The sequence below is a fragment of the Aedes aegypti genome, chromosome 3, assembly GCF_002204515.2.
Source record: "Aedes aegypti strain LVP_AGWG chromosome 3, AaegL5.0 Primary Assembly, whole genome shotgun sequence".
NCBI lineage: Eukaryota > Metazoa > Arthropoda > Insecta > Diptera > Culicidae > Aedes > Aedes aegypti.
In genome coordinates, this window is record NC_035109.1 from 408,977,572 (window position 1) to 408,991,798 (window position 14,227).

At 39.2% G+C, this 14,227-nt stretch overlaps 1 protein-coding gene across 1 annotated transcript in view; it reads right to left on the bottom strand.

Moving 5' to 3' along the window:
• Nucleotides 1–2,726: 2,726 nt before the first annotated feature.
• Nucleotides 2,727–14,227, bottom strand: part of LOC5573231 (caprin homolog) — a 33,886-nt gene continuing 22,385 nt past the window's right edge. Inside the window, exon 4 of the mRNA XM_001654395.2 lies at nt 2,727–3,428. Within this exon, the coding sequence (XP_001654445.1) occupies nt 3,001–3,428 (428 nt within the window). The 3' untranslated portion in view covers nt 2,727–3,000. The remainder of the gene's footprint in view (nt 3,429–14,227) is intronic.

The window sequence follows — 14,227 nt, forward strand, 5'->3', positions numbered from 1 at the left end:
CATGGATATTATTGGGAGAAAATTTGAAACGGTGGCAGATTTGTTCACCCGCCTGAAACGCGAAGCAACAAGAGTCGGGCTAATGGTGAATGCGTCGAAAACAAAGTACATGCTGGTTGGCGGAACTGAGCGCGACAGGGCCCGCCTAGGAAGCAGTGTTACGATAGACGGGGATACCTTCGAGGTGGTGGACGAGTTCGTCTACCTTGGATCCTTGTTGACGGCTGACAACAATGTTAGTCGGGAAATACGAAGGCGCATCATCAGCGGAAGTCGTGCCTACTATGGGCTCCAGAAGAAACTGCGGTCAAGAAAGATTCACCCCCGCACCAAATGCACGATGTACAAAACGCTCATAAGACCGGTAATCCTCTATGGGCATGAGGCGTGGACTATGCTCGAGGAGGACTTGCAAGCTCTTGGGGTTTTCGAACGCCGTGTGCTAAAGACGATCTTCGGCGGCGTGCAGGAGAACGGCGTGTGGCGGCGAAGGATGAACCACGAGCTCGCTCAACTCTACGGCGAACCCAGTATCGTGAAGGTAGCTAAAGCTGGAAGGATACGCTGGGCAGTAGACCTGTTCATATTTTAAAAAATGTCTGGAAATCTACCGGTCAAGCAGTATTCGGAATTCTCATGTTAAGAACAATGTCTGATCAAATTTTCAGCTCATTTGATAGAGATTTCAGTATGCTTCAAGTTGAAAATGTGTTTTTGGGGTTATTTCAAGGTTTGGAAAATCATAACTAGCATGTGGAAAATCAAAACCACTTGCTATTACCACTATTTGAAAGCTTATTATATTCTGTCAAAGTTTGTCGAACACGCTAATAAGATTAAATTGAGTTTTAACATTGTTTGATCCAAATTTGTTCTCCAAAGTACCCAGAAATTGCAGTTTTCTCAATATACATGGTATATAAAACACCCATTGACATTATTTTTTCAGGCCCTAGTCAACGGGAATCAAACATAATACATTTATGAATTCCTTGGCCATCAACAGCTTACATGTTGCTTAAGGCAATAAATTACAATAAATGCCCAAAGATCGAACACCGCAGCGCAACCTGATGATAGTTTAATCATGCATGACACATGTACCGAAAACGAATGAATTGAACAAGTTAGCATTGCTTTTTCTTTCCGAGTGATGATTGTTTTGATCGCATTTCACTGATCATTTAGAACGATTTGAAAACAATCATCATCATCGAGTGAGAAAAGGCAGTGCTAACGTGTTCATTTTTTTTGTTCTTTGAAGCTCACGGTGGTGCTCTTGACTCATCCACAGTGGATTTACAAATGTGCTTCATAATTACCTATTTTTCACAATTTTTTTTCGTAAGATAAATGGTAACTTTGAACGGGATTGACTTTAAGATATGCATAGTCATCATGTCTGGAAATTAAAAATCCGAAATTTCCATGCAGGCATGCTTTTCAGTGAAAACAGTTCCCGAAAAGAGAGATTTTCAAGAACCTCGAGATACAAACCTCAACCAAACTATGTTAAAAAGTGCTTCAATCTTGAAATCGTGTTCGGCAAAAGTTCGTAGAATTGGATAAACTACTATGTAGAGGTATTTCCGATAAATTTCGATGTTTCGTTCGGTAGTTATGATTTTTCAAAGCTTGAAAATAGCCCAAAAACACATAATTGATTTGAAGCACACCTAAATTTACTCTAAATTGAGTGAAATTTTGGCCAGAAGTTCATTTTGCAATGAAAAATCAAAGTATTGGTTGACTGGGGAGTTTCCAGACATTTTTGAAAATATGAATAGCTCTACTGGGCAGGGCATGTTGCAAGAATGCCGGACAACAACCCTGTAAAGATGGTGTTCGCCACGAATCCGGTCGGAACAAGAAGGCGTGGGGCGCAGCGAGCTAGGTGGATGGACCAGGTACACCAGGACCTGGAGAGCGTGGGTCACAGTCGAGGATGGAGAGAAGCGGCGAGGCTTTATCAAGATAATTGATGTAAAGCCAAATAAGTAAGTAAGTTCAGACAAACGGAATCAGATGAATTATTATGTTATAGTTATTAGAATATGATTTCATACTTATCAGATAAATCCACACGCTGTTTCGATAGTAAAAATATTGATAAGCAATCAATTCGCCAAGGAAAAACTACTCTTTTTTTTACTGATTTCGAAAAATTCAGCCATTTACAACATAGCTTGTTCAGGCACTTTTCATAAAAAACTATTTTTACGTAAGTAGATGAAAAACCGAATTTAGTAGACAGATACGCGTATTTCGACCTCAACTGTAAGGCCGTCTTCAGTGTCGTGTACTAGACTCGACTTTTACGTAAATAAATAGTCGATTAAGTAAACGACACTGTAAACGGCCTTAGGGTTCGATTACAAATTTCATAACGCCAAAAATAGCAATTTTCGACACCCATTCACCCCCTCGTCGGATTTTGTAAGCATATTTTAAAATTTTTGTATGAGCTGTAACATTTTCAGGACACCTAGTCACCCCCGTCTGCGTTATGAAATTTGTGAATGGGCCCATATCGATAGAGACAGACATGTTAAGTTATTTATACCAATTCTGGCGGACTGAAAGCATTTCGGGTGAAAGGTGCTCTTTTCAGCGAACTTTTCACACGCTCGGGAATTCACGGACCTCTGGCTGGAAACCGTGGATTTAGGATCACAATCTGGTAAAGGTGTGTTTGTTTCTCAATCTGCTTAGTAAAAATCTTTAAATATGCATGATTACACTCAAAGTGTTCATTATTACCTTGCTATATTTGCTTACATAATACAGAGTTCAATGGAAAGCAAAGTAGACTTATTTGAATAATTAGCATGATGTATAAGATGTATTCGACTTATTTTGAATATTTTTCTGTTAAAATTAGTATGAAGTATTTCTATTTGCTTAGAAAATATCTTGTCGTCACTACAAATACAGCAAATACATACGCGTAGATCATTAGTTTCCGATGCGTTTGAACCTCAACATTCTCAGAACGCTCTCTTATGCATTAATTGAAGATTGTGCTCTGGAGTTTGATCCTCCACGAGGACCGCCATAGCTATTTCCGGAATGATTACGTTGGTGTGGCCGCGATGATGGAGGCCCGGTATTTCTTGTACTATTCACTGGGCGAGCGTTCGATCGATAGTCCATACCACTGACGCCAAAGTTTCCACTGCTACTGTTACTGCCGTTATTGGCCACGCCTCCACTGGGTTGGTTGTTGGTTGCCGGGGCCGAACTGTAACCCGCACCACGAGGTTGGGGATTACCGTTGTCATTCCGGTTCTTGAACATTGAGCCTCGCTGATGGTAGGAAGAGTCAGACTTGTTAGTTCCGTAATTGTTTGTCTGATTTTGTTGGTAGAATCTCTCGTTGTTTTTGAAGAACGTCGATGAAGCGTTGTTCATTCCATTATCGAAACGTGCTAAAAGATAATTGATTAACATTTTGTTGGAGAACATCAAAAACAGGGCTGGTAGCGACTGAGTGTTTTAAAAATAGAAACTTTAGAGACCCCTCACGCCTGAAAAAGGAGACCAAAATATAAATAAACAGGAACCAAAAATAAGTCAAGAAAACAAATTAACAAACAGGAACGAGGATAAGTCTTTCAATTAGATTTCTCAGAGAATCCGGCCAGACGTTTCTCTAAGGATATAATTAGGATTATTTTTTCTAATAATGGCAGCTATTATCGCATCAGAAACAAATTCAGGTGTTTTTTTTAAGTTTCTAAAGGGATATTATACACATTCGATACGCTACCATTAACTGAGACTCGAAACGATCTGCACTCAAGGAAGGAGTGCACTATTTTTACGAGATATGAAGGACATCTGCTTCGATGTAGTTTGAACACTACCGCTTCATGCCACACAGAGTCATACGGCTTCTCAATGTCGAGGAGAACCATTCCTACAGACTTTTTGTTGGCGAAAGCATTGCGAATGGTTTTCGAGACTCTCACTAACTGGTGTGTAGTTGAGTGAGCGGGTTTGAATCCAAACTGTTCTTTCGGAATCGTTTGGCTAGTCTCTAGATGCCGCTTTAATCTGTTCAGTATTACCCTTTCCAGAACCTTGCTCAAGGTCTTGAGCAGGCTAATCGGTCTGTAATTACCAGGGTCGGTTATATCTTTATTCGGTTTGGCTATGGGAATAACTGTGGCGCATGTCCAGGACTGGCGCATTTCCTGGAAAATTTGAGGCATGCGTTCACCAACTTTATATTTTTTTTTTTTTCAATAAGATGTTACGTACTCGATCTCCACTTGGTGATTTTTTCGACTTCATCCTATGTATAATGGTACGTATTTCCTTGGGTTTAGTGTAGGTGCTAGCATCAGTATTTAGATCTGGTTGAAGAAAGATCTCCCGTATACACTCACTCACTGCAGAGTTGGTGTTGAAGTCACCTGGCAAAAAGTTCCTATGAGCTTTTGCGAAACTTACCGCAAGTGCTTCCGTTTTTCCCGCTGGTGAGGTGATATTCTTCGATTTTAAGAGAAATAGGTACTATATTTACACTTGTTACGCAGTTGTTTGCTAATTTTAAAAACTTATTGCTACCAGCATCCAACATAACGTCAAATTCCCGGAAATTGTGTTCTGCTACTTTCTTTTGGATTCTTAGATTTAGAGTTGACACGATCGTTCCCATCACTGGATCTTTTCGCCGATAGTATTGACGCCGTCTTACATTCCTGAGTCGGATGAGTTATTTCACAGCTTCTGGAAGGGTTGGTTGGTGTTGATGTGAGTTGAAGAGCGGAACAGATAGAGCTGCAGCCTCTGAGATCGCTTCCGTCAGAGAGTCGATTAGTTCGTTGATTTTCTCTGGGCAATCAATTGTAGAGACTACACTATCCGACAAATTAATCTTTGCGTTAAACTGTCTACGGAAACGAGTCCAATCAGCACGATTGTAGCATCGGTGTTGATGAACGGTTGGATTGAATGGTATTTCTATATCAATCGCGAAAGTCACTGGGAGGTGGTCCGTAGACAGATCGTGGATCACTTTCAGTACTGATAAGTTGAATCTGTTGTTGGACACAGTCAAGTCTAGCGTAGAAGGTTTACCTCTTCCAGCGGGGATGCAGGAGTGGGATTCTGGTGTGTGTATGGTTAAACCGAAATTCCTGGCAGTTCGGTACAAAACATTTTCGGCTTTATTAGCTTTCACACAGTTCCAAGATGTCGTGCGTTAAAATCGCCTATTACAGGGGCTCGTTTGATTGGAATAACTTGCGTGTATCTCTTCGAAACAGTTCGATACGATGATTATTCGACCCTCCGGGATAGTAAGCAGCAATGAATCGTATAGGAACCGTCAGGAGCTTCATTACGTAAAGATCTCCCGTTCCAATTCAATACGTTTAATCAGGGCCGGATTTACAAATGTGGGGGCCCTGGGGCCAATACGGTTTTGTTTTTTTTGTTTCTGTTCGGGATGAACCACTGCGACCAGTTTTCTTTGATCTTTTGTGGTATACGCGTATCCTTTGTTTAGTGCATGTCGTTCTACTCCATTACTATTGAGAAATAATGAAGTAGTCGTTTTTTATACAAATATAATTCTTTACCATTTTGCATAGAGCCTCTTTAGAAAAAGATACCGCTATTTATACCTTTTGCAGAAAACAGTTTGTCACCATTAAACTCTCAAAAGCACGCCCCTCAATCAGGTTCGGCCACTAAGCTGGTTGAATGATACTGATTTTGACCATGCATCGGTACTCTAGCGTATCAAATTATTGCTTCCACTTATAAGATATTCAAAGTCGTTTTTTGAAACTGTGAACAGGTTTCATCGCATGAGACATTTAGATTCCTTGAAACAAAAAGCTTATTTTAGAAGTTAAGAGGTCTGCTACTCCACTGATTCGGAATCGTTTCCCTCCTAGATATCGAAAGATAAACTCTTGAACTTGGAAAAAAAAATGTCTCATGCGTTGAAACCAACCTCAGATGCCGATTGAGCCATTTTTTCCACTTCGACCTCCTCATCATCTAGGACAAATTGGTGGGTCTTAGTGGCTTGTTACTCTCTTATACTCTTCCGACCGTAACTTATAAGTATACACAAGAACAGATACAGCAAGAGTACAATTTGGTATATCTTACCCAGTAACGCACCTCGAAAAGGTGATCTACCCGCGTTACGGGTAACGGTTTTGTTTAGTTTTTTGCCAACGCCGTGATGCTAGTGCTACTATAGGAACAGAAATTAGAAATAGTGCTACAAGCGATAATAAATACAAACATATGAATTTTCTTAGTTTTTATATTTTTCCAACAAAACCAAGATAAAAAGCTTTCAGATGATGTAAAAAAAATAACGATAACGTTATTTTTCGATTTTATACGAATATTTGTTCTTAGCTATGCGGCTATTGGAACATCGGCCCTATCTATCTAAATAAAAATGAAATGGTGTTTGTATGTCACGAAATGGCTTACGAACGGGTCAACGGATTTGAATGATTCTTTCTCAGTTTTGTTCGTCAAAGCGTTCCGACGTGTTTGTGTGTATAAAAATCCCAGGATATTCGCCGGAAAAGTTTAAAAAACGAGCGCAAACGAATTTGTCATTTTGTATGGGACGATCATTGGCGTTTTTCAACAGCCTACTTGATGGCAAGACGAAGTTTGCCGGGACCACTAGTATAAAAAAAAATGGAGTGGTGTTAGTATGTCACGAGATAAATTGAGAACGGGTGAACGGATTGATGTAAGTTTTTTGCTGTTGCACTCGACAAGGGATGCGACGTGATCGTGCTACGCAAAAGTTTGGGAAGTTTCCGGAACAATCGAGAAAACGGAAAAAGACAAATCTGTAATTTTGTATGGGGGATTACATGACGTTTTCGTACAGCCTTCTTGATGACAAGACAAAGTTTGTCGGGACCACTAGTTTTTTTTTATAATTCCATTGTTTGTTTTGGCAGGTTTAACTTCCCCGGATATGCAGAAATACAGGAGTAATTTAGACCAATTTAAATTTAATTTGTAAAGAAATCAAAATGACTATTGAAGTAAGCAGTAATACTCAAAATTTGTGCTCTCTGATGGTCATTCAGTTTTTAGCACAAGAATTTGATTTCAAGAATAGACCAGACATTAAACGTGACGCAATTTTCTACGCAAGTTAAAAAAGGTTCTCATATTACAATTGTTACAAAATACACGTGCTAGTATTTTTTATTCCTACTACGTTTCTTGTAATTATGGCTTCAACTTTAACAAAGTAAACCCGAAATCTTCAAAATTAATGTTCATATTTATGTAAAAGAGCTCCAACAAAAGTCTTCGAAACATGCCAAAACTGAAACTCTTAGATCCTTAGATCCAAACTCAAAATACCTCTATTTACTTAATTAAGGATTGCTGAATCCATTGCCGTTTACAGAAATATCATAGCACGTCTAGTTTTTGAGATATTGGTAGTTGAAAATGCAAAATTGACAATTTCAGCCAACTTGCATGCAAGTTTTCCAGCTTATAAGGCAATTTATTTGCTTAATTTGCCACAGAATTCAAACTTCATAAGTATAACAATACTAATCATCAATGTTTTTAATACTTTCGATGTGGAAAAGCTAGTTTTTGATGGTTTAGAAAAATATTGTATTTTGCCATATAAAAGAAACGAAAATTTTTGTATGGAGGCTGCAAGCATGTTGAAAAATCGGTTTAATCTAAATTTAATCGTGAATTTTCAACCAACATATATCTAAAACGACAGTTTAAGTCCTCTTTTGCATGTTTGGTGGATTAGAACACAAAAAAGTTTGATGAAATATACTTCAAATTTTAGCTAAACATCAATAAAACCAATGATTTATACAACTTTGGCGAACTGTAGCTAAAAATTGTGACGTGCTGGGAAATTTCTGAGAACGGCATCAGATTCAGCAACCCCAAATCTACTAGAGACACATCATTTGATCCTTGAGACACGCAAAAATGTCATTTTTGTTGCGCTGTGTAATGATCAATTTGATCGTATTTTGCGGGGGCCCCTAAAATGTGGGGGCCGGGGGCCATGGCCCCCTTGGACCCCCCGTAAATACGGCCCTGCGTTTAATGATGCTAGATTAACGATTGCAAACATACTTCGCCATCAAGTCCGAAAGAGCGAGAAACTGCATACATTTTGTAGTACAAGCTGACAGTCTGGTGAACAGTTCATGGGCGAGGCTCAGGAATTCTGACATAGTGAACAGGTTCGAGTTTTGGGCTCCAACCTCTCCCTTAACTGCTTGCGATAAAGATACTCTCGGTTGCACAGGAGCTGATGGTGGACGCTCAATATGAGTGGATGGTCACTTTCTTCACTTTCTTCGGAATCGTGCAGTTTTTCGTCAAGTGTAGATCCCCGCATTTCACACATTTGGGCTGGAGATTACAGTGACTAATGCCGTGTCCGAACTGCTGGCAGCGGTAGCACTGTACGATTTCGGTGATTTTTGCGAGTATGGACGCCAGTCAACGACTACACTGAATAAGTATCGAACTTTCCTCAAATCCTGGAGTTTGAATGTTCCACGTTTGAAGGCAACCACGAACAGAGCACTATCGCCAGACGACGCCACACTTAACATCTTAATATTCAGTGGATCAATGTCACCTGTTTTCAATTCTGCAGTCACTTCTTCAATGCTGAACACTAGCAAACCAGATAGAACGAATCTGTTTGGGGTTTCGTCGGGGAGACTGTGTGTGTAGAAACGAATTTCGTTATCTCTGCAGTATGAAACGAATGTGCTGAAAATGTTTTGACTTTTCACTGTGATCTTTATCACTCCTCGGCCAATGCGTTGAATGTAGTCGCCTTTGCTAATTGCTAATGAGGTAGCAATCGCAAAAATTCAAAAATATGAAAGCTCCTGGCGATGATGGAACTCATCAAGAAACTTCCAGAAAGTAGCTTATCATTTCTAGTTGATATATTTAACAAATGTTTTCAATTAGCATATTTTCCTGACGAATGGAAAAATGCTAAGGTTGTTCCAATTTTAAAACCAGACAAAAATCCTGCAGAAGCTTCTAGCTATCGTCCAATCAGTTTGCTTTCCTCCATCAGTAAACTTTTTGAATAGAATGATGGCCCACATCAACGAAAATTCAATTTTTGCCCATGAACAGTTCGGATTCCGCCATGGACATTCGACCACTCATAAACTTTTACGTGTAACAAATTTGATCCGTTCCAACAAATCTGAAGGCTACTCTACTGGTCTTGCTCTTCTAGACATAGAAAAAGCATTCGACAGTGTTTGGCATGAAGGTTTGATTGTAAAATTGAAAAACTTTAATTTTCCAACATACATTGTTAGAATAATTCAAAGTTATCTGTCAAATCGTACACTTCAGGTTAATTATCAGAACTTCAAATCTGAAAGACTTCCTGTAAGAGCTGGTGTTTCCCAAGGCAGCATTTTGGGACCAATTTTATACAATATTTTTACATCTGACTTACCTGAGTTACCTCAGGGATGTCAAAAATCTTTGTTTGCGGATGACACAGGCCTCTCCGCCAAAGGACGAAGCCTGCGTGTCATCTGTAGTCGATTGCAAAAAAGTTTGGATATTTTTTCTTCATACTTGCAAAAATGGAAGATTTCTCCTAATGCTTCCAAAACTCAACTAATAATATTCCCACATAAACCAAAAGCTCTTTATTTGAAACCTTCAAGTAGACATGTTGTCACGATGAGAGGGGTTCCAATAAATTGGTCAGATGAAGTTAAGTATCTAGGCCTCATGCTAGATAAGAATTTAACTTTCAAAAATCACATTGAGGGCATTCAAGCCAAATGTAATAAATATGTTAAATGTCTCTATCCCCTTATTAATAGAAAATCAAAACTTTGTCTTAAGAACAAGCTTTTCATATTCAAACAAATTTTCAGGCCAGCCATGTTGTATGCTGTAACAATATGGACTAGCTGTTGTAATACCAGGAAGAAAGCTCTACAGAGAATTCAAAATAAAATGATTCTGAGGCTTCCTCCCTGGTATAGTACCAATGAGTTACATAGATTATCCAATGTTGAAACATTGGAACAAATGTCAAATAAAATAATCAATAATTTCAGGCAAAAATCGTTACAATCTTCTATTGCCACGATTAATGCGTTATATGTTTAGGTTAAGTTAGGTTAAGTATATTCAAAGCATTTTTTTTTCCTTAATAAGCAGGTGAAATCAACTCACCTGTAAAAAATCTGAACTGCTACGGCAAATGAAATGTAATATGTTATTAACAAAATGTTAACAAAATCTTAGATTTGTTTTACCAAATTAGGATGATAGTGTTGTCTAATAACACAGAACACCTAGATATAAGAAATAATGAATGTAATGTTTGGAATGATACTAATAAAGAAATTAAAAAAAAAAAGCAATCGCATTGATTTCGGTCACACTTTTGTTGTGCACGTAGATGGGTGGAAAGCGCACTTTTTTACTGGACGTTGAGGTTTCGTTGTGAGCTTGAGCTAGATCCTCATGTTGGTCGTCATCAATCGCCAGCATATCAAACTCGTTGTGGGTAGCAATCCCAGCAATCAGCGGGGTTTCCTTTGCACCATCCACTCGAGCTGGACTATTGTTTGCTCGACTTGGGGATGACGTTTGCTCATTGTTCTCGAACATCGTGGTTATGGTGCGATGCAGACTTTTGGTGGAGTAGAATTTTGGATTTCTCATAATTCCTCCTAATCACTATGTTTGTGGGACCACTTGAACCCGCTGCATCCTTTTGGGAAGAGACCGGGTGGTCTGGTGGTAGATTTTAGCTAATCGAATAACGACTTTTGGTAAGGACTGATATTGCGAATGATGTTGACACGTCGGCAACTTGAAAAGAACTGAATTATGGTATTACAAGATATGGAGAAATAAGGCATTGACAAAATAACGCTCATACAAATGTTTATAATTTTCTAGTATATTTTTGCACGCTCTTTTGATTTAGCAGTACTGCATAAATTATTGATTTTGTTACTATTGATCAGCAAAAATAAAGACTTGAACATAATTCATGTTTTGCTGTTGCTATTGGGGTTGAAAGTTCATATAGAGACTCTTATGCCTTCATTTTTCAGTATAAGACTACCGTGAGGGCCCCTAACTCTGCGCAGCTCCTAACTCTGCGCACTTTTACCAAAATCCACCAAAATTTGGTAAAATACTTATTTTTTGTTTAAATTTGTTTGTTCATATATTGGTACAATAGTAATAAAAAAGTACGCGAAGAATTTTCTTGACAAATTTCCGTTTATTACTTTAATAAAAAGTAAGAGGTTGTTTCCAAGATACGACCGCCAAGTTGACGTTGGATAACGTTAGCTTCTTCTATTTCCTGATTTAGGACCGTCACGAACTTATGAAAGATTTCTATGTACTGACAAAAAATCTAATCAATTTTTAAACTATTTGTTGCATGTCAGTTCTGATCTATTATGAACATTGAGTGTTATTATTTGGATGGTTCGGTTAACATTTCAACACCGATAGAACCGGTCGATGGAAGATGAAGCATGAGCGGTAACTTTTGCTCTCCAAACAAATATACCGGTTGAACGTTAGGTCCATTCATTATCCACTAAGATTGGTTGCTTTAGTCGATTCCGAAGCCAGTTTGTGGTTGAGGCTCTTGTCCATGAAGTCCGCTAACTCTGTGTACTCCTCTTTGCTCAAATCGATGTTGAAGTTACCTGTCACGATGATTGGCATGGTCTCCTTTTGATACTCGAAGAAGTTCCACGCCATAAAGAACTTCTTCTGCTTCATTGTGGTATCCGGAGAAATGTAGAAGCAAACCAGTAGTGCCCGACAATTCATTATAGTGATCTCGGCAGCGCAAATATCACCATGATCATCTGACAAGCCCAGCTCCACATCATAACAGGTGCAGAGTTTGCGAATCTTGTGCGCCACAGCAATCGTTGTTGCTGGCGGTGAAATCGATCAGGACTTCTTGATTAAGGCCACGGGACGGTGTTTTAATCACCCTCTCCATTTGAAAAGTTAATCTCAAGTACCACTCAATATATCGATGCGAAAAATGTGTCACTAGCATTATATATATATGTAGTGCACAACCCATTAAATTTTCAGTTTAATCGGTTCACTAAAACTAGAGATTTGCTTCTGCAAAGTTTTGATGATAAAAGATAGGGAAAATAACACGGTCTCCCGTGTCACCTTAAGACCGATCTGCGATTCCAGAGCGCGACCGTCATGGCCCTGCAGGAAGCAAGCATGGCCTAACTGGTCGGTTTGTTTGAGGATACCAACCTGTACGCGATCCACGCCAAGCGTGTCACCATCATGCCGAAGTACATCCAGCTGGCTCGTCGTATCCGTGGCGAAGGCGCTTAAATTGCATTGAAGCACAATTTCAAACAACAACCCTTTACAGGGCCACAATTGATCAATTAATATTTAGTTATCAATTGTAATTTCGAATGATAAGTTTTCAACGGAGATAAATGGCAAACAAAGTTTTATCTAGGTTCCCGTCGCTCGTGTCGGGCGGCGGTAGCTTTTTTGCAGTCTTCTCTGTGTGTGTATTTCGATTCGATCGACAATTTCTTACCAAATCAAAACGTCAACAAAGCTGTTGCTGATAAGTTTTAGCTCTTTGTTCGCCAAGTTGATACTGATCGCTCTAGCATGCGACGACGACAACGGCTTCATTCAATCATCACTAATTGCGAGGCAAACCGTGATGGATTCTTAATTCAAGTGCCGTTCGCGATTTCCCTGACCGCGCGCACAATGTGAATTTTATTTCTTGACACTGTGATTCTCGAGAAGCATTATTTAGCCGTGATAAATGATTACATGCAAATTACTGACCAAAATCTGAATCAATCACATCCAATCACTAGTAATGTCGCTCTTCACGGTGGAAAATTCTCACAACTCTTTCAAAATGAAATGGTCGTCCTGAAAAGGACAGTTGGGGCTAGTCACCGTCGATCGAACTGGATTGTCAATCCATTGTTAGACAGAAACACGCCAAAAGATTACCGAAGACGATTAAATCGAAATGCGGTCGGTAATTTTGTGCTTCGTTGTTTTCGTTGGTTTGCTCACTCATCCGACGGCAATTTTCAAGGTTTCTAGACGAGTTCTCCATGAATTTGATGGCCTAGCTGGATGCCCATGGCCATGATGAGCGATTTCACGGAACCCGCAGCATTTAGCTTGGGTTGGGAATAAACAAGAGCAGAAGCAGCGGCAGCGACGAATGTGTAAAATTTATTCCGATAGGATTTCTTTTCCAATTGCTGGTCGACGATTGACTGATGTGCGCGGGGCTCATTGAAGCTTGGTTGGCTTCGACTGAACACGATAGAATAAAGATGAGTAAGAAGAAGACCGAAAGGGGCGTTTCTCTTTGCATGACGAAAGTGGCTAAGATATCGAGCAATGATGTCTGTGCTAGGAATACACAAGAAAAATGTGCTTTTCTATGGAAAATAAGACATGCCTTGATATTTATCGATTTTTCAATAGTTTATTAATGAAAATCAATAGTTTTAATTATTGGAGTCGATTCGTAGAAAGATTTCCAATATTCAATGGTTAGCTATTGATAATCAATAGTTTTCTTTTGTATGAACGAAAATTTCTGATCCATGGGTGCCAAATAATGAAAATTGTTCAATGAGAATTTATTTTCAGAATTTTTTTTTGTTACATATGTTCTCATAAAATATGGCAAGTCTAAGAAGCTGTTGGAAATGCCACTCTATTCACAATCCGCAAATACAGTATCAAATTGTCGTGCCATCAATTATTCATGACAAATTAAATTTTGTATGAAGCTGTGAGATTCATTGAGAAATATAAGATGTAATAAGGTCGAAAATATTATTCTTTCAACTATTTTCTACACATTTGATGGCCCTGAAAAGCGCCGATTTGCTTATACGACGAACCAGCTAAATGACGTGACGTGAATGGCGTACAACAGCAACGGGTTGTTGATTACCGGGCATAAGTCGAAATCTGCAAACGATGCTCACTCTTAAAATCTTGATCGATTTCACAAGTCCGACGCTCGATTAGAAGCAGCTCCTCGGATCAGCAACTCAGAGGGCCTGTGGTATTTCGTTCCTAGCGGGCTTGCTTCTTGACCACCGATGCTGAAATTCAAAGTCGAAATCTGCAAGCGCGGATGAATTTGCGGCGGCGATGACGA